Consider the following 24,952-nt stretch of genomic DNA (forward strand, 5'->3'; position numbering starts at 1 on the left):
TTCACAATGTGCATGTCTGTGATAGCGGCCTACCTCAGATGTCACGGGGTCCAAATCTTTCCCTACCTCAACGACTGGCTGGTCAAGGGCAGTTCCAGGTCGCAGGTACAAGATCACGTATCACTCCTCCTGTCCATGTGCGCCATGTTGGGCCTGTTGGTAAACAATGCTAAGTCCCTGTTAGTTGCGGTGCAGTGCATAGAGTTCATAGGGCCAGTTCTGGACGTGATGTCGGCCAGAGCCTCCCTCCCACCAGACAGATTTGAAACCCTGAGGGAGCTCATCAACACCGTCACAAGGTTTTCTGTGACCACAGCCAGAGCGTGCCTCCAACTCCTGGGTCATATGTTGGCATCATGTACATGGTTCGTCCCACCAGACTCAGGATGCAGCCCCTCCATCTCTGGTTGGCCTTGGTATTCTCCCAGTCCAGAGACAGGATGGACAAAGTCCTCACTATGCCCGAACTGGTGGTAGCCTCCCTGCGATGGTGGTCCTTCCCAGGGAACATGCTCCAAGGGGTCCTGTTCAGGGGTCGATCCCATCTGTGGAATTGGTGTCTGATGCATCAGACCTGGGGTGGGGAGCCCATGTGGGAAACCTTCAGACCCAAGGTACCCTGCACATAAATGTCAAGGAGCTCACAGTGGTCTTCTGGCATGTGTGGCCTTCCACTCGCAACTGGTGGGAAGAGTGGTCAGGGTTCTCACAGACAACACAACCTCGATGTTCTACATCAACAGGCAAGGCATGGCCCATTCCTCAGCCCTCTGCCAGGAAGCCCTCAGACTGTGGGACTTCTGCATAGCTCACAATATTTACCTGGAAGCCCACCACTTACAGGACATCTGGAACTCTCGGGCAGATCGGCTGAGCTGAGACTTCTCCTCTCAGCATGAGTGGGCACTGCACCCAGAGGTGGTGCACAGGATTTTCCAAATGTGGGGCACTCTCCAAGTGGACTTGTTCTTGACCCAGCAGCACTGCAGGTGTCCCCACTTCTGCTCCGGGGAGGGTTGGGCATGGGCGCGATCTCCAACGCCTTCAATCTGTCCTGGTCGGGCCAACTTTTCTATGCCTTTCCCCCGATTCCACTGATTCGGCAAGGTCTTGGAAAAGATAAAGATGGACAGGGCCCATGTCCTCCTGATCACCCTGGCATGGCCCAGGCAACATGGGTACAGGACTCTTGTGAGCCTGGCAGTCGCCCCGCCCTGGCCATTGTTGTCCCACCTGGGCCTGCTCTCCCAGGACAAAGGTCACTTCCTCTACTCCAACCTAGCGGCACTCCACCTCATGGCGTGTCTGCTCAATGGTAAGGCCAGGAGGAGAGGACTTGCTTAGAAGGGGTTCAGCGCATCCTCCTGGAGAGCAGGCAGCCCTCCACGCGTCAGGCCTACCTGGCAAAATGCTCTTGGTTTTCCCTGTGGGCTGACAATCGGGGCATCTTGCTTGTGGCTGCTCCAATCCAGCTTATATTAGACTACCTCCTTCATTTTAGGGCCCAGGGCCTAGTGCCCTCGTCTGTCAAGGTGCATGTGGTGGCCATATCCGCCTTCCACCTGCCAGTCAGTGTCACACAGTATTTTCTCATGCCATGACCAGTCAATTCCTTAAGGGTTTGGATCACCTCTTCCCATATGTTAGGCTCCCAGTCTCATGGTGGGACCTGAACTTCGTGCTGACCAGGTTAACTGGACCTCCATTTGAACTGCTACCTACATGCTCCTTGTCACCCCTCTCGTGGAAGGTAGCCTTCCTGGTGGCAATCACGTCCACTAAGCAGATCTCGGAGCCCCAGGCCCTGACCTCCAATCCCCCGTGCACAGTGTTCCATAAGGATAAGGTCCAGCTTCGACCACGTCCTTCGTTCCTCCCTAAGATGGTCTCCGCCTACCATATGGGCCAAGACATTTTCCTGCCCATGCTCTGTCCAAAACGCCACACGTCCAGTGCGGAGCGCTGCCTCTACATGGTGGATGTGAGACGGGCTCTGGCTTTTTACCTGGAATGTACAAAACTGTTCAGGAAATCTTCATAACTGTTCATCGCCTGGCTGAACACATGAGAGGCTGGCCAATCTCCACTCAGCGGCTCTCCAACTTGATCATCTTGTGTATCCGTACTTGTTATGATCTGGTGGGAGTCCCCCTGCCGCCGATTGTGAGGGTGCACTCGACCAGGGTGCATGCCTCGTCGGCTGCCTTTCTGGCTCATGTCCCTATTCAGGACATCTGTAGGGCTGCCACATGGTCATCGGTTCACATGTTAACCTCTCATTATGCGATCGTCTCCCAAACCAGGGAGGATGCTGTGTTCGGCAGGGCGATGCTCCGTTCTGAGTGTCTGTGAAGTCCTACCCACCGCCAACAGATATAGTTTGGAATCACCTATTGTGGAATGCACATGAGCAATCACACAAAGAAGAAAAGACAGTTACCTTTTCCGTAACTGGTGTTCTTCGAGATGTGTTGCTCATGTCTATTCCACATCCTGCCCTCCTTTCCCTCTCTCGGAGTTGTCTGGCAAGAAGGAACTGAGGGTGGGGGGAGTGCGCAGTCCCCCTTATGCCGTGCCATGGCGGCACCACTCCAGGAGTTGTGCGGGGTGCTCCCCCCATATGGGTACTGCCAAGGGAAAAAATTCTAGCACCAGTACACCTTGTGAGCATGCACACCTGTTGTGGAATGGACATGAGCAACACATCTCGAAGAACGCCAGTTAGGGAAAGAAGTATCAGAGGAGTAGCTGTGTTAGTTTGGATCTGTAAAAGTGGCAAAGAGTTCTGTGGCACTTTATAGACTAACAAACATATTGGAGCATGAGCTTTCGTGGGTGAAGTGGGTATTCACCCACAAAAGCTCATGCTCCAATACATTTGTTAGTCTGTAAGGTGCCACAGAACTCTTTGCCGCAGTTACAGAAAGGTAACTTTTTTTTTTCTTGTTAAATTGTTAAATGTTGCACACAGAACAAGGTGAGTGTGTTAGAATGGCCCAAGCGATCAAATGTATAGCAAATATACACAAAGATATTAACTTCAGAAAAGGTGAGGGTTTAATAACTGAAAGAATTTTAGCTGAAATATGTAATTCTCAACAGTCAGACCACATGCAGGCCACACAATCTAAAAATAAAGGCTTACAAAATCACTTTTCCAAAGCTCTTAATACTATGACAAAAGAATTAAATAAATTTTAATGTACAGTTTTTTTCAAAGACTTATTAATATTTTATTTAGCATCTAGTGAATATCCAGTCTCGTGTGTGTTGCATGGGTCGTTGATTCGGCAGGAGCAGCTGTAATCTCAATGTTCTTTTTCCTTCCCCAGTTTGTGTGCACTGTGATAGCCATCCTCCTGCATTACTTCTACATGAGCACCTTTGCGTGGATGTTTGTAGAACAGCTCCACATATACCGCATGCTGACTGAAGTGAGGAACATCAATTTTGGACATATGAGGTTCTACTATGTCGTTGGTTGGGGGATTCCTGCTATTATAACAGGTAGGAGAAGTGGTTCGCCAATGCTGAAAAGCCAAAACACCACCATTCCTTTCCCCTCCCCCACTATTCAGGATGCGCTAATGCATGTGCTTAACGTCTATTGAAATCAGTGGGACTTAAGTTAACCACGTGCTTAAGTGCTTTCCTGAATCAGGGCAATAACCACCAGCAAATAAGAAGACATCAGACTGAACTTGACAAATCAGCACAATGAATGCTGCTTGCCCTAATTAAAGTAATTTTCTGATGTTTACAATGGTATAAACCTATTTGAATTCAGATTAAATCAAGATTTATTGAAAGCACTCAGAAGTAACATTGTCTGTATTGTAATTACTTTCTCTGTAGCTTAGAGAGATTTTGCTCGTCCTATGCTGGCAGACTAAGCTTATGTCTATATTGCTATAGAACAGCTGTGGCTGGCCCAGGTGACTTAGGCTTGGGCTGCAGGGCTATACAGTTTCAGTGTAGATGTTCAGGTGTGTGCTAGAGCCCGGGTTCTGGGACCCTCCACCCTCATGGGGTCACCAATAATTTTCGCTGTTATCCTTTTCTTTCTGTTCTGTGCTTTAGGTCTTGCTGTGGGTTTGGACCCACAGGGCTATGGGAACCCTGACTTCTGCTGGCTTTCTGTTCATGATACCCTTATTTGGAGTTTTGCGGGCCCTGTTGTGATCGTTGTGGTCGTAAGTATTGTGGAGTTTGCCTCTTGCGCTTACTGTTCTCTGTTACTGTTTTTTTATTTTTGTTTGATCGCTATCTATTCAGAATCTTATATAAATGTGAAACTATTGTATCCAGTGTAGCAAAGGATTGATTGTATGAGTAATGGTTACATGGTCAGGCCCATGTTTTCTGCTTTTTCCTACCCCCTGATGAGAGTTTCATTTAAGCTCATTGTTTAGGTCTGTCTTACCAGATTTGTATTAATGCAAACTCAGTAGCATAGCATCCCAAGAAGGTTGCTAATGGACATTGGCTCAAAGCTTGGTCAATTTGGAAATATGAAGAAACTCCTAACTACAAGAGAAAAGCTCTTGGCACTGAAGACTTTTGATGTTAAAAAAATTCCATTGTCAGTGAAAAACAAGCTCTGACAAATTCAGGAAGAAAGATCTACTTTGTGTTATTTACATTTCCCTTTCAGATCAACACAGTCATCTTCATACTAGCAGTGAAAGCATCATGCAGACGAAGACAACGCTCATTTGAAAGAACTGGAGTCATGTAAGTTTGCAGTCGAGGCTCAAAAACTGATGAAGATCCCTGACCAGAGACAGATCATATCCTCGCTAAAAAGAACTGTAGACAGTGGGAAAAGAAGCAGGATGCTGTACAAACGGGGGAAGTTTGTACTGAGCAGAAGAGGCTGAGCCAGTGTGCCATCCTTTCTCCCCATCCCCCACTCCTGGGCTCTGTAGAAACCTCTCCATGGACCAGGGGCTCTGCATTTTTGGTGGGGTTATAGCAAGGCATGAAAGGGGAAAAGTTGAGGGATTGGCCACTCCACCTGGTATCGTTCCAATCTACTACAAATTTTCTCAGCGTTATCTTCCATGAAGTTCCCCATCACAAAATACATCTCCCTGAGGAGGTTTTGAGCTAGGTGTTGGCAGACTCCTCAGGGCCATGTGTGGCGATGTAGACATGAGGCCCAGAGAGCTCTCCCTTTCTTCCTCATGCACCATCAGATTCATAGGTTTGCCTCCAGGAGTGCTCTTTCTTGCTGCTGTCTTGGCAAAGGTCTTTTGAGGCAACATGTCCATCCCAATCCACAGAAGGATATGTTCTCCTCACCGCCATTTGAGATGGACTGAGTCAGAAATTCCGCATGCTGAAACTCGCTGAGTTTCCTGGCTCTGTGATAGACCGTTTCCATTTAAGTCATGTTGTGCCCCAAGCTTGTAATTTACCAGTGAACTATAATGTGATTAGCTAGTGGCTAGACAGCCCCGTTTTTCAAATTAATAAGCTATATGAGATTTCCCAAGGCATCCACTAGCTGTTCCTTGAACACATGTGCTAGTGGGCAGTTTTAGAAATAATAAGAAAAAAAGTGATTACTTTAAAAGTTATCGTTTGCTTTTTGTTTCGTTTTTTAATCTCCTTAAGTGAAGAGAGTCTAATTGCCGTATAATGGAGGGTCATATTTGTCCCAGAATCTATATTCTATAAAAACAAGCCTTTACCAATAGAACTATCTCCATGCGTTTTTTAAATGTATGTGAAAATAGTATTTTTAAACAAATAAATACTTCAGAGTATATGCAATCCAAATCTTGCAACATTGTGCTCAGATAGGAGAACCTGAAAGTGAAACTGACAAACAGAACTAAAATAGACTTTACTGATTTTTATTGTCCATGGGGAAGAAATTCAAGAAGTAAACAAACAGCAGAGTGTCGAGGAAAGTGGACTTCTAACATGTTTGTTTGAATGTTCTACGGTATTAGTGGCTTGAGAGAAGTTCTCAGAATCAGGAGCTACTGAATTTTTTCTGCTCAAATATTCATAAAGGACCTGCCCAGTCACCAGAATATCCAGACACTTATCTCCCAGTTCTATTCCTGACTCACCCATGGCCGTGGGCAACTCATTTAATATTTCCCCAGCTGCTAATAATACTTCCTTGAGGAAGTGGCATCCTAACATCCTCCCCTATGGGATGTGCTAGTTGTGGCCCTGAGCCATGGGAAACTTTTGGAAAGTAATGCCAATTGGAGCGTCATGCCTCTCACTCACCAAACTTCAGAGCTGAGATTGTGTAAGAGTCATGCAGCTCCAGCCTCAATTCCTCCTTTCTGCAGCAAGTTGTGGATCTAGGAACTGTCTCTCTGTGCCAGGAGTGTAATTATTACTTGGTGCTTATTGACCAGTTTATTTGTCAAAGTGCTTCACAGACATTAACTAATTAACAGCAGTAACCCAGGGATCAGCAGGCATTATTAGCCCAATTTTACAGTAAAAACTGAGGTACCAAAAGATGAAATGACTTGTGCAAGACCACAGTGAGTCATTGACAGAGCCAGGATTAAAGCTCTGGCATTTCTGTCACCTAGACCCATAAACAGTTCACTAGGCCATGCTGCCTCTCCAAGCCAGGCCCTGTGCCCTGTATAGTGAATGAACAAAGTGCATTAAGAATTGTAGCTGGCTCATGGGTGTTAGATTATATTATTTCACTATTTTTCTGCCTTAATGCAAGTGACTGTGTGTGTTTACATTAGCTCTGTGCTGCGAACTGCTTTCCTCCTCCTGCTGCTGATCAGTGCCACGTGGTTACTGGGGTTGATGGCAGTGAACAGTGATGTCATGACATTCCATTATCTCTTTGCCATCTTCAGCTGCTTACAAGTAAGTTATATAACATTAAGTTACTGTACCTCTTCAGATCTAGAACATGCTGCATATTGAACAGCCATCTCCCCGCAGTGATGCTCCATTAACAGGGAAAATCCATTAAATCCAATATCAGACCAGGGCAACTACCTTTTAAAACTGAGTTTCCAACTGAAGAAGATGGAAGGTCCTCGGTGCAGTTTCTACCCCCTTTGTCTCAAAGCGGAGTGGGGAGGGATTATTAGACCCTTCAGTAAATGGAGCTTTCTATTCTCTCAGTGATTCCAGATGTACTTTTAGTGGAATTCGTGGTGGGCAATTTCATTACTAATAAAAGGAAACGGTTTACCTCAGACACAACCTCCTGCCTGACTAAATAAACTCTAGTTATTGTCCCTTCTGTATTAACACTGGCATTCTTGCTAGCAGTAACAAGAAGTTGTGGTTTTCCATCCCATGTGGACAGCTTACAATTGAATTCACTGTAGGAAAGACAATTGGAGGAGATGACTTTCATCTGTGTTAGAGAAGCTGTTAACAGCTCTGGAGATATTTAAGAGTAGGTTAGATAAATGTCTATCAGGGATGGTCTAGACAGTATTTGGTCCTGCCATAAGGGCAGAGGACTGGACTAGATAACCTCTCAAGGTCCCTTCCAGTCCTAGAGTCTATGAATCAATGAACAGGTTGAAGGTCGTAGCACACCCCCCAGCTGATTAATAGGGACCTGGTGAGGAGATAGTAATGGGATTCAGAATCCGATCACTAGTTTGAATGTGGCTGTAAAGGCGCACGGCCGGGGCTTGACCCTCCCTGAGGAGGAGGGGAGCCATACCGGCCTCAATACACATCGTCTACGTCAGCCCCTCTCTTCAGGGCTAAGCGACACTGCACAGTCGCTCGGGGCCCCAGCCTTTTGCTATAGGGCGGGGCAAGAAACACAAAGTTATAGAGGCTCAGACCCTCTTGGCTCAGGGCTGAGCAACAATAGTTCAGGCAGCTCGAGCCCTTTGGGGCAGGACCAAGCAGTGGCAGAGTTAAAGGGGGCCCAGCCCTTGGTTCGGGCGGGGCACCAAACACACAGTTACAAAGGCTCCGGCCCTCGTGGGTCAGGGTTGAGCAGTCAGTAGTTCAGGCAGCTCGATCCCTTTGGGGCAGGACCGAGCAGTGGCACAGTTGAAGGGGCCCAGGCCCTTGGTTTGGGCGGGCACCAAACACACAGTTACAAAGGCTCAGACCCTCATGACTCAGGGTTGAGAAGTCAGTCACTAGACTTGATGGCCTCCTTAGGCCAGGGAGAGGGGGATTCTGCCACCCTTGGGAGGGTGGCAGGGGGAACGCAGGCCCACCCACTCCACTGCTTTCCAGCCCGGGGCCCTAGTAGCGGCGATCACCGCTAACGGTCAGTGGGGTTCCTGACCGCAACACACTGACATGGGTTCAGGTATACTTGCAGCCTGACTGGAGTCAGCTGCCCCCGGGCTACTTCCAATCTCCCCCTCTGGGTCTACCTGATCTGTGGCGTCAGCCCCTGGGAAGTCTAGTAGCATGGGCCCCTCCCGGCCAGGGCTGGGCGGTAGGTCCAGCAGTACTTCTGGGAAGTCCGGCCAGGCCTGCTCCGGGGGTTCCTCGGGGTAACAGCAGGGATGGGGCGGCTCCAGCAGCTCCTCCTTATAGCGGGCGCGGGGAAGCTCCGGCAGCTCCTCGTCGTAGCGGGCGCGGGGAAGCTCCAGCCAGTCAGGGCAATGGCCCTGGGCCTCAGCAGCTTCCCAGTCATGAGCACCCTCTGGCAGGTCTGCTCCCGACGGCGGCTGGACTCCAACTGAGCGCTGACAGCTGGCTTTTATACTTCCAGGTCGCCTCCTAACCCTCTGAGGGGCGGGCTCACTGCTCTGTGGCCCCGCCCCTTAGGTGTCTGACAGGGCTCGACCCTCCCTGAGGAGGAGGGGAGCCACACCGCCTCGCTACAGTGGCCCATGATGGTAGTGACCAAAAGTCACTTGCATCTTGTTGGCCTGTGTGAAATACATTAATTGACAGGTATCCACAGTACAAAAATCGCCATCAGAAATGGGGTCCCCTGGTTGTCAGGCTTAGTAAAGAGATCATGGATTGAGTGAGTTAAAAATAAAACTCCTCACTTTCCTCTCAAGGTGGTTCCTTCAGCTCAGGGTATAGGCACATGGGTGGGTCACCATGGGGGATGCTGCAGTGCCACTGCTGTGTTACAACTGGTCTGTAAGGAAATAAATTCAATTACTAGAGATGTAAATCCTTTCCCAAGCCTGAACAAAAAATCTAAAGTAAAAGGATGTTAAATACAACATAAGTTCAGAGGGAAGAAAATAAGAGACTGGAATTTTCCTCTTACCTTGCCTGGAGAGTCAAAGTGCCACATAGTGTTTCACATCATTGCCGCCTTTGAACTTTAAAAAAAAAAGATATATTTCTGTGAATTTCATTAATGAGTAATCCCAATGATTAGTCAGATAGGACTAATTTGACTGAATGCTTAGAGAGATCATGCCTTAAGCTTAATATTAATCTATCTCAGTTGATTAGTCTGAAATCATGAAATGCAGGCATCTTGGGACATTGGTGCTGCTGTAACTTCATGAGTGATGAATTCAAAGCAGTACACCTGCAACCTAAATAAATAACAGATTTGGCAGCTGCACCGAATGACTCCCAAACACACACACGCATGCTACATAAGCAGCCCCTAGATTACAGTGTTCCTGCCAGGAGTCTGAATAACCTGCAAAGAGGCTGAATGTAGGGGTGGCTGCTGGCTCAGAGGAACATAACACCTGTTAGCACATGGTCCCAGCCCCACCCTTAACACTCCTTTGCAGCTCCTGTTTTAGAGGGTTTGCAGAGCGCTCTCGCTCGCTCGCTCGCTAATGTTTTTAAGGGGATCTAGCACAAAAGTGCCCCACTTCTGCCAATTCCAAGGCTTTCACTGCTGGCTATGATATTTTGATGGGTTCCAATGTACCTGTCAGGATTTGGACCTCTACCCAGTGTACAAACTGAAAAATATTAATGTTGGTACCACACAAAAGCATCCTACAGTGTCCTGAACCATTCGACAAGGAACCTGAACTCTTGTGCACATTTGAATAGAATGTTTCCCTCCCAAACTATAAGGGTGCTAACAACCATCCTCTGAGATGCACCAGGCAGTTTTCAGAGGAAAATTGCATTTGTGTTTTCCCGGTCTTTTTGTGGTAATACAAGTAGCTGGTGGCAAAGCATGAATCCCTGAGGGATTGACCATTATCAATTCACTAAGGACAGCAAGTGCTTAATGCTATGGTGGTCAATCATTGCCATTAAAAGCATGTACCATATGCTGGAATTAAGAGCAGGTTTGAAAAAGGCAGTTCACTAATTTCCAGTTCTGTTTTCAGTCCAGTAGTAATAAATCGTGCATTTATCTTAGATTATTTTTCTCTCTGTGTCTAACAACCCAGGGGCTCTTCATTTTCTTCTTCCACTGCATTTTTAATAAAGAAGTCAGGAAGCACTTGAAGAACACTTTAACTGGAAAGAAACCCCTTCCAGATGACTCTACTACAACAAGAGCTACATTATTAACCGTAAGACGCCATCTTGGAAAAACATTTTCTTGTTTATAGTTGTCATATAATTTTAACTAACTTGTTCATAACAAAATTAATTCTTTCTCCCTGCTTTGAGTGATTCACTGAAAGCCTTTTCATTTTAAAACAGAAATGAAAACTTTTGGGGACAGGAAATTATTTTCTTCATGTAAAATGGAGCATCATGAAGCTATTAGCTATTTGCACAAGACTTTTTGTGCAAATGCTAGTGGCATGGCTTTTTACTAAGAACTTTTTTTATTCTTACAAAGTTGAAAGTAAAGGTAGTGTCTGTTAACTATGGTTATTCATTTTATTCTAAACTGATTATCAGCAATTTTCTGCCCAGTTTGTAATAATGTTAACTTGTATAAGTGGCAGTTGAAAGTTGTTAAGTAGAATAGCTAGCTGCCACTGAAATTATATTGCATATATTTTCAAGTGAGTAAAAGCAATTCCTTGTTCATAAAAAGATTCTTGTTTACAGTTTCCCCCATAAGGGAATATGTAAAGATTTGTTCTGGGTAATTATTGCTTGGCACTTTTCATATTCCTACTTATAAGACTGTTAAATAGTTCCTTGGGAGGCAACTTTTATTATCTTCATTATACAGGTGAGAAGCTGAGGCAGGGAGATTAAATACCTGATTCTCAGAAGTGTTGAGCAGTCACAGTTGCCCCCAAAGAGGGTTAATAGAAAACTTTACTTCTGCCACTAGACCCCCTTCCATGTGGAGTCCCAACAAGGATCAGTTCTCTCTCCTGTCCTCCTCAACATTTACATGCAACCATTAGGTGAACTAGTGAGATGACATGGACTCAATATACAGATGACACTCAGCTCTACTTCTCCTTCACTACCTATGATCATACTCTACCACCAAGATGGCCAGTGCGTGGACGAGATCAGCTCATTGATAAAGAACAGCAGGTTTAAACAGGACCACAGCAACACAGAGGTGATGCTGATGGGCAGAAGAAAGCACTCTGAGTAGTTTGCAGCCACAGTATGAGCTCCTTTGGTTGAAAGTACACACGCACAATTGGTCAATTCAGTTCATAGTTTGGGGGTATTCTTGGATTCCATGCTGACATTAAGCTCTCCCATAAAAGCACCCACTAGTAATGCTTTCTACCATCTCCAGTTGGCTAGGAGACTTACCATCTTGGCAGACGAAGACGTGGCCTCATTTATTTATGCCTTCCTCATCTCTTGGCTGGACTAAAGTAACATGTTATACCCGGGGCAGAAAGCTTCAGCACCTAGGAAATTCCAACAAGGATACAACATTGCGGTGCAACAGAGGCTACTGCGAACACGCCATACATGTCCTCTGCTTCCTACACTGGCTTCTCATCGAATTTCAAGTAAAGTTTAAGCTCATGGTCCGTATCACCAATGTGCGCTTTGGCTTGGGCCCACGATATTTAGATGATCACCTGAATCTCCAGGATAAGGACCGTGGTCAACTACTCTGATCCTCAGGCACAAGAAAACTCTACAGTCAGGGTAAAGCTTGTCTGGACCGACAACTGAGCTTTCTCAGGGGCTAGTCTGAGACTGAGACAAACTCTCACATATGCTAAGGATCATCACAGACCTCACCAACTTCCCCTTCAAAAGACAGGTGCACTTCTTAAATCTGCGTTCTCTAATAAACACCAAGCAGCATATACATAAATAACCAACCTGCCTACTAAACCAAACCACTCCACCACACACAGAATTCTCCTGCTGGGGAGAGGATGAGAAAGAGATTGAATAACACATGACAGATGTTGGTCACATTGCTTAATGCACTGCTGGAAGGTGCTCAATACTGCGGTAATGAGCATGTATAAGAGCCTATAAAAATAGGAAAAAATGTCAATGGGAGCTGAGTTTGTGGTGCACTTCTGAAAATCAGGGGCTGTGTGACTTGTCTGTGGCCAGGGAAGAAGCCTGTGTCAGAGCTGGGATTATAACTCTGGAGTTTCTCATTCCCAGTCCTGTGCTCAGGCCACTCAAACTGTGATGCTTGGGAGCTGAGAGACATTGATTGCAATGGGGGGAAGTAGTTCCAACTCAAAATGTGCCATCTTGGGGTTCATGTATTTAGATGTTCTTCTGCTGTGTAGCCATTCTGGGGGCAGCTGACGGAGAAATGTTTGTTTATTTGTTATCATTCACTATTACTATTTTTTTCCTCAGCGATCTCTGAACTGTAACAACACATATATAGAGGAGCCAAATATGTATCGCACAAATATTGGTGAATCCACAGTCTCCCTAGAGAGCACCATCAGGTCAGCCAAGAGCCACAATAGCTACCTTGCTTACATTCTCAGGTAATCAGGTGGTGGGTGCATGGCTTTCAGGCCTTTATTTTTCCCTTCTCATTGCTTCTGTGAGAAAAAAACTAACAACAACCAGCTAATGTTTTGTTCAACTTCTACTTGTCCTGTGTCTTGGCAGTTCTCTTTATGAAGTTGTTATCTTTGCATCTTCCTTTATGTATTTCTCATTTGCATGCAACTTTAGTGGGCAGTTCAAACTATAATTAAAATGAAATACTGTAAGTATTTTTGCTATTAGTTCTGTAGAGCTTGCCTGTTAAAATGTTACATTTGACAGTGCATAATGGAGATTTAGAGTGGTCTGTGTATTTCTGTCTTGTCACTAAGAATAGCATGTTGACCAAAAATGTTACTCCCCCATCTTTTAGGGATGAGGCCGCTCAGAAGCTCAGTGGGTCCTCAAGCCAAGCAAGGGCAGGTCAGACAGAAGCAGATTCCTCCATTTTTCATAGAAATCCATCAAAATCCAATGGTAAGAGCTTTTTGGAGAATTGCTTAGAACCAAGTGTGCATTTCTTCCTTCTCAGCTTAATAAAGATACTTTCTTGAAAAGATCCTATAATTAAAGTAGTAACCTCTCCATCTTACTCTGTTTCACTCTCAGTTTAAATAGCTGTACTGGCATAACAAGATATAAAGGTGTTCCCATAGTTATTGAGTATCTTTATCTAGGACAAGGGTTCATAGCAGAAATATCATGTGTCTATTTTGTATTAGGATCTATTTCTAATTTGATGGCAGGTTGCCACGAATTGTGTGATTGTTTCTGGATTCTCTTTCCTTTCTCACAAAGTTATGCACAGTTTTTCTTCCTTGCTTTTCAGATGGAAATTTCTTACTGGGGGAAAGCTTGAGGAAGTGTCTTCCTTTTACTACTTTTCAGTTTTCTATTCCTAGGTCTTCTTGGTGCTTTATGATGGAGGGTCTATGTGTTGCTTTGACCAAGATGGCACTGGATGACTATTTTGCACATTGAATAGCAGAGAGAATTGTGCTCTCCAGCCACTGTGTATACATAGCAATTATCCAACTAATGAACTTTAGTCTCTCTCTTCTTCCCACACATTTAAACTTTAGCAACAGTTACAGGAGCCACAACAGTGCAAACTAAACCATATAAAACATTAAAGTGTCCTGTCCAGTTAGCTGTACTGTACAATTTTGTTTCACTTGATTTCCTCAGATGAAGACTGCTGCACTAATAATCTATTCTCATGTGGCTGGCTGGGCTGTGTAGGCGTAAGCATTCTAAAGTGCCCATCACCATGGTATCTGGGAGCCTGCAGTGGTTTTCTTTCACTCCATTCATTTGGCATGTAGATTTTCTCGACTGCCTTTCAGGTTCTAATCCCTGTGTTTTTTGCCTCCTCCACCTTGACAGAGCATGATTCTGATTCTGACAGCGAGTTGTCTCTTGATGAACATAGCAGCTCTTACGCTTCCTCCCATTCATCAGAGAGTGAGGAAGATGGGATTGAAACGGAGAAGAAATGGAACACAACCACTTCCAAAAACAATGAGCGTGGCCCAATCCACAGCACTCCTAAAGGTAAAGCAGCTGCTCATGCTGAAGGAATAGATTTCTTTCCCATATTAGAAAACGAATTGAGTAGTGGATGCATGGAATTGACCAGGATAGTGTACAGCTACAGCTGCTTTGAATCCCTGTTTTCTTATTGTTGGTGATATCCAAGAGATGCTTGTTTCCCCAAGCTGAGAGGATTTGTCCCCTGTGGTGAATGAATGCAAGAACAAAGGACACTTGAGTAAGTGTGCACCAGCTACTTAGCGTACCAATGCAACATGGCTGTTAGCATTGCAGAGGGACCCCTGCAGGGCTGTTTCTCTCCACAAATGTAGTTGGAAATGGCACTACACAGCTATCTAAATATCAGCAGAGGGGGGACAGGAAGAGGAGGCAATAAAAGAGCATGGCAATTTGGGGGGAAAAAGGAACACTTGCAACGTTTCCCCCATACAATAGAATAATGGAGATTTCCTGGGGTCAGAGGAGGGCATGGAACTGAAAGGTTTGAAATTAACACTTGGTATCAGTCACTTCTGTGCACCATGTCCCTCCATGACTCTTTGAAGATACAGGTTTTGTTCTTATGCTAAGAGAGACTGGTACGGTCAGACAAAACTAAGTGGGTTTTGGCTCTCTGGTGTTCATTCACACCTTCCCTTGCTTCATCCTATACAGGTTTGCAGTTCCCTTTTGATTTTTACATTCAAAGAAACACAAAGTAAAATTCAACCAAAATTGCTACAGGTTTCCCACAAATGTAAACTGATGTGATTAAAACTCAACCCAGCCTTGGAGCAAGTTTTGGGTTAGAGAGTGTTTTCTACAAATGCATTCATTACTGTAGCAACTAGGCTTATGGCTCAATTGATGATGATGGCTTTAAATTCAGCTCTTTATAATTATACCTTGACAATGGTAGGTGCTTCCATCACAGCATTTGTGCAGCATCATGAATTTTCCATTTAGCTTGGTATCTCAGCGTTTGCTTTTTTATTAGCCTCAGGCATACAGGGCAACTTCTGGGTTCCTAGGAAACATACTGCTCTAATACTGCGTGAGAGATCTTCTTTTTCTTATCAAAGGAATGCACAATTATAAGATTCCTTCACGGAAAGGTTAATCTTCTGGAAAGAACAGTATAAAGTCATTCCTGTTTAAGGACCAGATTGTTCTCCACTGCTGGACAATGAAGGAGGGTTCAAGGGGGTGTGCTCGGACCCCCTATGCACTGCAGTCCAGTTGCTGTTCTTGTGCTCCCTCAAGCATAGGGCTTGCTCCTTCCATTTAAGTCCAAGGGTGCAAGTCATCTCAAAGGGCAGAGAAGAGAAGGCAGGGCCATGCTTCAACATACAAGTGTATCGGCCAGTAGAACTACTCAGGCACATAAAGGATGAAGAGTATGCTGCTGCTGCTGCCCCCTGTCATAAACAGATAGTTAAGGGTTAATGTCTCTTTTACCTGTAAAGGGTTAACAAACAGGGAACCAAACACCTGACCAGGGGACCAATCAGGAGACAAAATACTTTCAAATCTCAGTGGAGGGAAGCCTTTGTTTGTGTTTTTTGGGTTTGGATTTGTTCTCTCTGGGTCCTGGAAGGGACTAGACGTGCAACCAGGTTTCTTGCCAATCTCTCTGCTACAGCCTCCTATATATTCAGAATAGTGAGTATTAAGGAACAGGCGGTTATAGTCTTTTTAATTGGTTTTCTTTATTTGCAAATGTGTATCTGGCTGGTAGAGTTTTAATGTGTATTTGGCTGGAAGTATTTTAAATTGTATTTCTGCTGGAGGAGGCTTTTTCTCCAGTTTTTATAAGCTGACAGACCCTGTAACTTTTACCATCTAAATTGCAGAGATACTTTTACTCTTTTTCTTTCTTTTTATTAAAAGTTTTGTGTTTAAGACCTGTTTGATTTTTTTCCCCTTGTTGAGGCTCAAGGGAATTGAGTCTGTACTTAACGGGAAGGGGAAGGGAGGGGGAAGGGGGAATCCCTTTGTTTTAGATTCACAGAGCTTGAATCTGTATTGCCTCTGGGGGAGGGAGAAGGGGTTGGAAGGGACATTCCTCCCTGTTTTAAGATTCAAGGAGTTTGAATCACAGTAATCTTCCAGGGTAACCCAGGGAGGGAAATCCTAGGAGAGGCAATGGTGAGGAAAGGGGTTTACTTTCCTTGTGTTAAGATCCAGGGGGTCTGAGTCTTGGGGGTCCCCAGGGAAGGTTTTGGGGGGACCAGAGTGTATCAGGCACTGGAATTCCTGATTGGTGGCAGCTTATCAGATCTAAGCAGGTATTTAAGCTTAGAGGAATTCATGCTGGTATCCCAACCTTGGACTCTAAGGTTCAGATTGGGGAAAGATACTATGACACCCCCTCTGTGAGGGAGCTCCAGGAAAAAATCTGCCTTGGGGAAACAGAATTCCTCTCAGAGCTCCACCTGGGCCAATGTACCAGCACACTGCCCCCAACTAGGACTGTATTTAACTGGCAGGATAGCGCCCTCCAGCAGCAGGTTGGGCTAGCTAATCTTTAGAAATGGGCTGCTGCAAATGACTGTTCCACTGAAACTGTTGCAGAGAATAGGACTAGTTGAGCAGGACTGGAGGGAAGAACCTCAAGTTTTGTCGAAGGTTGGTTTTCGAACCAATGTGTTTTTTTGCATTGCAGTTGATTCTATATCCAATCATGTGAAACCCTATTGGCCCACAGAGTCCATAACGACAAGCGATGGGGAGGATCCAGGTGGGAAGCAGAAACTGAAAGTGGAGACAAAGGTCAATGTAGAGCTTCATAGGGAAAATCAAGTGAACCACAGCAATGAAGCACCTCGAGAAACTGAGAACGAAGGGCAGCAGAAAGAGAACAAACCTCTACAACAGCAGAATAACCAGCACCCGGAACAGAGGAAAGGTAACTCAGCCAACCCAGTGCATAGAAACAAGTCAGAGACGAAGGGAAACATTTGGTAGATTCTATGATGGTAACTCAGAGATCCAAGCTGAAGGATTCTGTTGCCACATGAGGAAAGTGGGGAATTTGCCAGGTTTCCCCTTCATTCCCTTCAGCCTAATGACTTCTCTAGAAATCTGCAGCGAAACTTGGGCAGTGGCAGGCATGGGCAGGCTTGGCCATCAGCACCATTCATGTTTTGGCAGAATATGGTTGCTCTGTAGGGGCATAATACCCTTCAAATTGGCTTCAGTCTGTGTAACCAGAGAGGTCTATGGAGGGGCAGTAGAGACTGTTTTTAGATGGGTCTAACCTTTTTATTTTAACATGGAATAATGGTGGCAAACTTGAAACAATCTGCTAATAAAGGGTAAATGATGCTTTTGCATTTGTTCAGTTTGATTAAATAAAATTACCAAAATAATTAAAACTTCTGATCCTCCTTTCTTTCTATACCAGGCATCTTGAAAAATAAAGTCACCTACCCTCCCCCTCTGATGGATAAGAATATGAAGAATCGACTACGGGAAAAGTTATCAGATTATAATCAAACCACTGTCTCATCCAGGACTGCTTCCTTAGGGACAAATGATGGGGTCCGTTCACCCTCTGACACTGGGGTGACAATAAAAAATCCGCGGAGGGAACAGTCTCGAGATCAGCTCAATGGAATGGCCATGAATGTTCATGTGGGAACAGTGAATGTTGAGACCTCAGATTCTGAGTAAGTGCCAGTTTGAGATTGTCTTCCCACAATCACTGGCTTCTGACTTCTGCTTCTTTCTCTTCCCTGCCCAGAGTTCACTTCCACACAAGGCTGCACCGTCTCATTTTTTAGATTTTCTAGGCTACTGGATTAAAGACTTGGGACAATGACTGTGATAACTTCTTATTTATACAGCGCCCCATGCCCAAAGGCTTGGCATCTCACTAAATAGACAGAACGTATTACAACTGAACACATACTCTAGACTAAAGCCCTCAACCACAGACATGAAAAAACACCTCTCAAGCAGCCTCAAATTAAAAAGGCCAGGATGACTGGGGCAGTAGGGGGTGGCAGGAAGGGGTCAGGGGCTGGGGCTGCAGGCAGTGAACTTGGAGGACTGGTGTCAGAGAGGAAGTGGTCAGAGGACTGAGGCATTGGTGGGGGAGGAAGAGGCGGTGTGATGGAGCTGAAGCTGTGGTGAACGAGGGGGCTGGGAGGGACAGCTGTAGTGAGGGGAAGGAAAGGGAGGGTTAAGCAGGGTGAGAGGTCTGGTGAGCTGATGGAGAAAGGGAGATTCCACTGAGCAGAGTCTCTTGAGTGTGGGGAATGGGAAATGTGGAGGCATGAGAAGGGACGTGAGATGCTATGGAGCAGATGCTTTGATCACCCAGGACAGGACTGGGAGTCAGGAATGGCTAGGAGCAGTGAGAGAGTGGAGAAGGTGCATGCTGAGCAGATGCTCTTGGGCAGTGTTTCTCAAACTGGAGTCACCGCTTGTGTAGGGAAAGCCCCTGCTGGGCCAGGCCGGTTTGTTTGCGTGCCCCATTCGCAGGTCGGCCGATGGCAGCTCCCACTGGCCACGGTTCGCTGCTCCAGGCCAACGGGAGCTGCTGGAAGTGGCGCAGGCTTACTTACTGCCCACCACTTCCAGCAGCCCCCATAGGCCTGCAGCGGCGAACCGCGGCCAGTGGGAGCCGCGATCGGCCAGACCTGCGGACGGGGCAGGTAAACAAACCAGCCCCGCCCTCCAGGGACTTTCCCTACACAAGCGGCAACTCCAGTTTGAGAAACGCTGCTCTAGGGAGCAGAGAGGGCCAGTGTTGAAGACCAAAGCTATGGGGAGTCTAGTGCAAACAGGGTAGAAAGTCAGCGACAGGAGCCCCAGGGAGTTGGGGGTACCAGGAGGCAGAGTAGGACAGAAACTCCAGGAAGATGAGGGACGGTCCCAGTGGGAGGGAGGGAAGTGGGAGTGCTGGAAGCGTGGAGGGCTGCATGCAGTGGGAGGAAGGGGGGTAGGAACTCTGGAGACCTAGGAAGGTCTTAGCACTGGCACAGGGGGCAGATGCCAAAGAGTGGGTGCTCTGAGGAGTCGAGAGTAAGGAGATCTTGGGTAGTGGGAACGGGGTGAGGGGAGGGTTGGTTCTAAGTATCAGGGTGCCAGAAAGGCTGAGAGCAGTGGGAGCAGTGGAAGAAAGTTGAGGAGCAGTGTCAGGCTGCATGAGCCCCAAGGAACTGGGTCTCAGGAGGGCTGGGAGTTGTGTGAGGGAAAGGAGCGGATAGTTTGGGTCAAAGGCATGAGGAGCTTGGCATGGCTGGGGCGAGGGAACAGTGCTGGGGGAAGATGAGGCAAGTTGTTAGGGAAGTCCACGGAGCTTGGGAGAAAAGTGACATACAATAATACAGTCCCTAAAAATATCATAGATGTGGTTAATAGAAGTATATCTGTTGGGCTGAAATTGGTGCATATATTCGCCATTATGAACTAAAGATAGATTTTAATCCCAAGCACAGCACAGCACAGCACAGACTTTCCTAAAACAGGTATTCATGGAATGATTGTTTCATTAGTGATCATGTCCAGTAATATGTCCAAAGTTGAAATTATGAAAATGACATACCTGTACATTCCTTCTTTACCCAAACTTTACTTTACATGTTCAGTTTTCCTTAAAGTACCACAATAATAATAAATATCCTAATTCTTTTCATAAGGAAATCTCTAACACAGCCTTAACCATGACATCGTGACCAGCTCCACCAGCTCCAGTACACACACTCTAAGCTGGTACACAGATTTCTCTAAGCTCCAGCTGAAAAGCTACCCTCCAGTCTTCGGAAGTTGGCTATTGTAATGTTCCCCAGTTAGCCAACAAGCCTAAGTATTACTCGCTAATAGTAGCTAGTTGCTGCTATTAGTAGTAGTATTCACTCATAGGGAATTGCTGGCCAGGCTACAATGCTGAAGAAAATATATATACTGTTATATCTTTGTACCATTTATGTATAAGTTATGGCATGAGTGTGTTTGATATGCAAAGTTTCTAACACCATGTAGGATTTCAGTACTTTATGAAATGCACGCCTCCTTCTAGACATTAACCAATTACATGCACTGTACAGGCTTCCTCTCATAATGCATTTCTGTCTGCATCTCCTGTAAATAACTTTCTTCTGTCTTATTTTGTCCTTTGTAACAAGAGCAACCTCTGCCCTGCAAGCACTTCATTGGTGAAGCATGGTAATTTACTAAAATGGAATAGGTAGTTTCACTTGAAATTGTTTGCCTGTCTCTATTTAACCCTAAGCCTGCATGGTTACTTCTTCTCATGAACAGAGGCAGTAATGAAACTTCAATTTGAATCATCAGGAAACAGTGATGACTTTTCCACCTGGGGACTACTTGCTGTGATGTCACTTCCTTGGTACCTTGGATTTCACAGGAGACACTGCATATCGAGGATGAGGATGGTACTGCTTCCTCTGCTGTTACACATTATGGCAGACTTCTGACTGCTCATACATGAAACATAGTACCCAAGACATGCATAATAAGGCTACATTGTGGTACATTCAATGGCTGTGTGAATATGTAACTGTGCCAAAATGCATGGAGACATAACAGGGACTCATTACGATGGATGAATGATTAGAAGAAGTGTTGACAGAGTCACAGCAACGCTGTAGGAACTGCTCATGTGCGCAGCCCATACTAATGACTTACACAAGGAGAACAAATCGTGTTTACTACAGTGGACCTACAATAAGTCAAATTATCAGCCTTAAGAAAAGCACTAGAAGATGCCTCTTGCTGAGGTACAGTGTGAACCATTCAGCTTCGTGAAACTCTAGAGAGAAGAATATCACACCAAGTGCCCTTCCGTATCTATGCCAGCATCTTTACCAGCCTTTGATGGACACAGTGTCTTAAAAAAATGTCCTTTATATATAAATATATATATATATATAAAAAAAATTGTAGATAATTTTATATATTTTGTATGGTGACTCTAAAGAAGGAAAAGTTCCTTTGTATATTTTACATTTATACTGATATTCTTCATTTGATGCTAGGAAATCAATGGAAAGAGCTCTTGATTATTTTTTATATTAAAAATTGCACAGTTGTACTTGAATTTGGCATTTGATAATGTAACTGATGTTTGCATCAAAGCCACCCTAAAATGCAGTGCAGTTTTTAAAATACTACAGTGAAAAGGTTGAATCTAAATTTATAAATATAATTTATAGGCTTCTGTTTCCAGATTATGGAATATTTTAAGGATGCAGTGTGTATTTTTGATAACCTCTACTAAAACCAACAAAAATGTTCATTTGTTTTTAAGGTGTTTTGGCCTCTTGTCCCATATTTTTTAATTGGTGTTTACATTAAAAAGAACAGAAATCGAATTTCCCAGCTAAAAGATATTGTATCTTCAGCTAGTCAAAGATTTCAAAACAGTTCTTGGAGAGAAATCAATTCTGGTTTACAATATTTCCCTATACTTGTGTAATTTACATGCTAGTCACCTTTTGACTTAGCTTTTCATCACATTTTTCCTACTAAGCAACAAACCAGGGTCTTGTTGTGAGGACGCACTTGTGCAGTTCCCCCATTGCACAAATACTGTGTGAGGCTGACTGCTTTGTTTTACTTTTTATTTTTTACACTGAGTCAGCATTTTGCCAATTGGAGCAGAAACATGAGTCTTTAGGAGATCTGTGTTTCATTTCTTAACTGTTTGGGAAATTCCTGGCTGTCTTCTTGTTTTGCAATACAAACACAAGTATTAAACAATTTCATGTTTCATGCACACTAAACATATCTTCACAAGTGTAAGAAACGTGTAGTGTCTGCCAGTCTCATCTTTTTACAGTGTTTACAAAAAAAAAATGTGAAAAATAGTTGTCCACAATAAGTATGTAGGGAAATGTTTCTGTTAGCAGTTCCTTTTGGCTTGAATATATGACTCAAAATGAGTCCTTAAAATTCCATTTGTGAAAATGATACATTTGTTATCTACCTTTTCTTAGTGTTATGTATTTCACACTGTAGTACTTTTTCATAATGACCATTTTGAGAAGTTATTAGCTGTTCCTTTGTATGAATGTGCATGTGAGGGAGAATAAACAGAAACAATACATCAGGCTGGATAAAATGCAGGAAATTAACAAAAAAAAGCATATACTGTAGTAATATTGGTTTTATTATATCCGTATGCATTTTTAAATCTACTTGAGGTCTTTGGAAAGGGGAAAGGATACTGTCTCTTTAAAAAATTATGCAACATACTGCATGAAATTTTCTGATTGAAAAAAGTTTTTTATGTTTAAGTGTCTGTCACACTTGACTGTGTGCTCAGATACCGTGAACAACCTGTGTTAATCATTTTGCATCTGTGTATGTATATTTTGCCCCCGTGAGATGTAGTTAGTTTTTATTTCAATCAGAACTTTTTCAGTTAATGTGTCAGTTGTATTAATGACAGAAAAATTAAACCTATTTTTATGACTTGTTAAAACTTTATGGCAGGTTAGACACTGGAGGTTTTTTAACAAAATGTGTATTTATTAATGTGCAGAACACTGGAATTGCAGCACAGATGAAAAGAGAATAAATTAAGATTTTTAATTTGTATTCCTGCTCTGGCTGTTTATTTTTCATGGAGTACTGATGTAGAAATGGACAACTTTTGAGTAGCATTTCCTATCGTTTGTAAAGGAGTTGTTTGAAAATGCAGACAGGAGTAATGTTTGTACTGATAACAATCACTTTCCTGTGAAACAGAAAGGTTGAAAAACTCTAAGAATGTTCAGCACCAAAGTAGCACTGCTTGCGAGATTTTAAATCTTTGGTTATGCTTCTGAGGAAGGTTGCTGAGCATAGAAATTAGAGAGGAGAAATACCTATTAAATTAGCTTGTACATCACCCTGTAGCATCCAGCCTCATTTTGAATATGCCAGTAGGCATATCTGCAAGCTGGATGCTACATGTCGTATTCTCCCAAGATGTCCTTTCCTGAAACTTGATGTCTTTCTAATGCTGAAATTTATTAATCCATTTCTTACTATGAGTAAGTTAAGGGGGCTCTGCACAAACACAGGGCTCTGTCCGTACAGATGAGCTTGCTGAATCAGGGCCACAGATTGCACCAATCTAATTTGACCATGTACGAGCATCTTACCATTTGGTTCAGTTACAACCTCTAGATTGACTCCCCCATTTAGTTATCTGCTGTGGTTCTTCCTTCTAGAACATTCCAAGGAGCAAACCAGTATAAGCTGATCTTTTTGCTTGAAAATTACTAACATTTATTCTGGATGTCTTCACAAGGTTCTGAGATATCAAATATAATGTTAGATAAATTCTTCACCATGCCTAATGTCCACAGATCCATTACAATGGGCACTTCAGGCTGCTTGCAGCAGCCAGACCTATCAGTCACTGGTGGCAGCAGCAGAAAGCCCTGCCTCTGAATCATAGAATATAACAGTTGGAAGGGACCTCAGAAGGTCATCTAGTCCAACCCTCTGCTCAAAGCAGGACCAATCCCCAGACAGATTTTTACCCCAGTTCCCTAAATAGCCCCCTCAAGGATTGAACTCACAACCCTGGTTGGTTAGCAGGCCAAACTATCCCTTCCTCTCTCCCACTAGATTTGCTTTGCCCCCACAGTGGCTCAGCCAGTTCTCACTGCTGCTTTACTGAGGGCAGCCCATGGTTATTGGGCTCCATGAGATGTCCGGTCAATGCCCAGCTGTGTCCCAGGGCTGTGTTTGACTTCTGGGGAGTTTTTTCCTTCGATACGGCTTCCTGTCCTGTGGCGTTGTGGCTGGTGCCCCCGCAGGCTTCAGGGAGAGAGGTAGGCTGAGAAAGCCAAAGGCAAAAGGAAAGGTCTGGTTCTTCGAGTGCTGTCCCTGTGGGTGCTCCACATTAGGTGTCAATGTGCCCCTGTGCTCGTAGCTGGACACTGAAGGTAGCCGTGCCTGGTTGGGCCGCACATGTGCAGACCTCTTCTCGGGCTGCCTCAGGCAGTTAACTGATGCTGTGCAGCCAACCCCGCCACACTTCCTTCTCTATCACCTTTGGCTCGGATCAGAGCATTCAGCAGCACCTTGCAGTTACTATTAAGTCCCTCTTCTGTTCCCTTTTTACCTGTAGTTAGTAGTCCTCACTGAAATACTATCTCCCTTTTCTCTTTCTGTGTCTCAAAAAAAAAAAATTTTTTTTTAAATATAAAGTATTTTCCTCATAGGACCCTAAGTTTCATTTACCCAGCGACTGCAGCAGCTCTACAGCCGTAACTTTCGCCATATAACTGAGAGACTACGCTCCTTCTGGGGCATGCCTGCCCCCTCAGGGTTTAAACGCTGTGCTACCTGCCGGCTGTCAATACCCCTCTCAGACAGCCACTGACAGTGTGTCTGGTGTCTGGGTGAGACACTCATACAACAGAAGAGCCTGCACTGCCACAACCTCAAAGCACACACAAGAAAGGCAAGAGATTTACAGCTGAAACTTCCCTCATGGAGAAATCCCTTCGCCCAGCATCTGAGCCGGAAGTACGAACCCCTCCTGGCTAGGAATCACCTCCGGCCATGTTGAACAAAGGCCCCTCTTTAAGGGCAAAGTGGCCCAACCAAACTGCCAAGAAGGCAGCAAAGAGACGGGAGACCACATCCCCGACCTCGGAGTCATCTA

At 44.7% G+C, this 24,952-nt stretch overlaps 1 protein-coding gene across 1 annotated transcript in view; it reads left to right on the forward strand.

Annotated features, from left to right (window-relative positions):
* Window positions 1-22,858, forward strand: part of CELSR1 (cadherin EGF LAG seven-pass G-type receptor 1) — a 300,277-nt gene extending 277,419 nt beyond the window's left edge. Inside the window, 11 exon segments of the mRNA XM_030537007.1 lie at window positions 3,333-3,507; window positions 4,081-4,193; window positions 4,655-4,734; window positions 6,735-6,861; window positions 10,323-10,448; window positions 12,643-12,779; window positions 13,157-13,260; window positions 14,170-14,337; window positions 16,982-17,224; window positions 17,723-17,987; window positions 20,587-22,858. Of these exon segments, the coding sequence (XP_030392867.1) occupies window positions 3,333-3,507; window positions 4,081-4,193; window positions 4,655-4,734; window positions 6,735-6,861; window positions 10,323-10,448; window positions 12,643-12,779; window positions 13,157-13,260; window positions 14,170-14,337; window positions 16,982-17,224; window positions 17,723-17,987; window positions 20,587-20,611 (1,563 nt within the window). The 3' untranslated portion in view covers window positions 20,612-22,858.
* The last annotated feature ends 2,094 nt before the right edge of the window (window positions 22,859-24,952 follow it).

The sequence above is a fragment of the Gopherus evgoodei genome, chromosome 1 (genome assembly GCF_007399415.2).
Source record: "Gopherus evgoodei ecotype Sinaloan lineage chromosome 1, rGopEvg1_v1.p, whole genome shotgun sequence".
NCBI lineage: Eukaryota > Metazoa > Chordata > Testudines > Testudinidae > Gopherus > Gopherus evgoodei.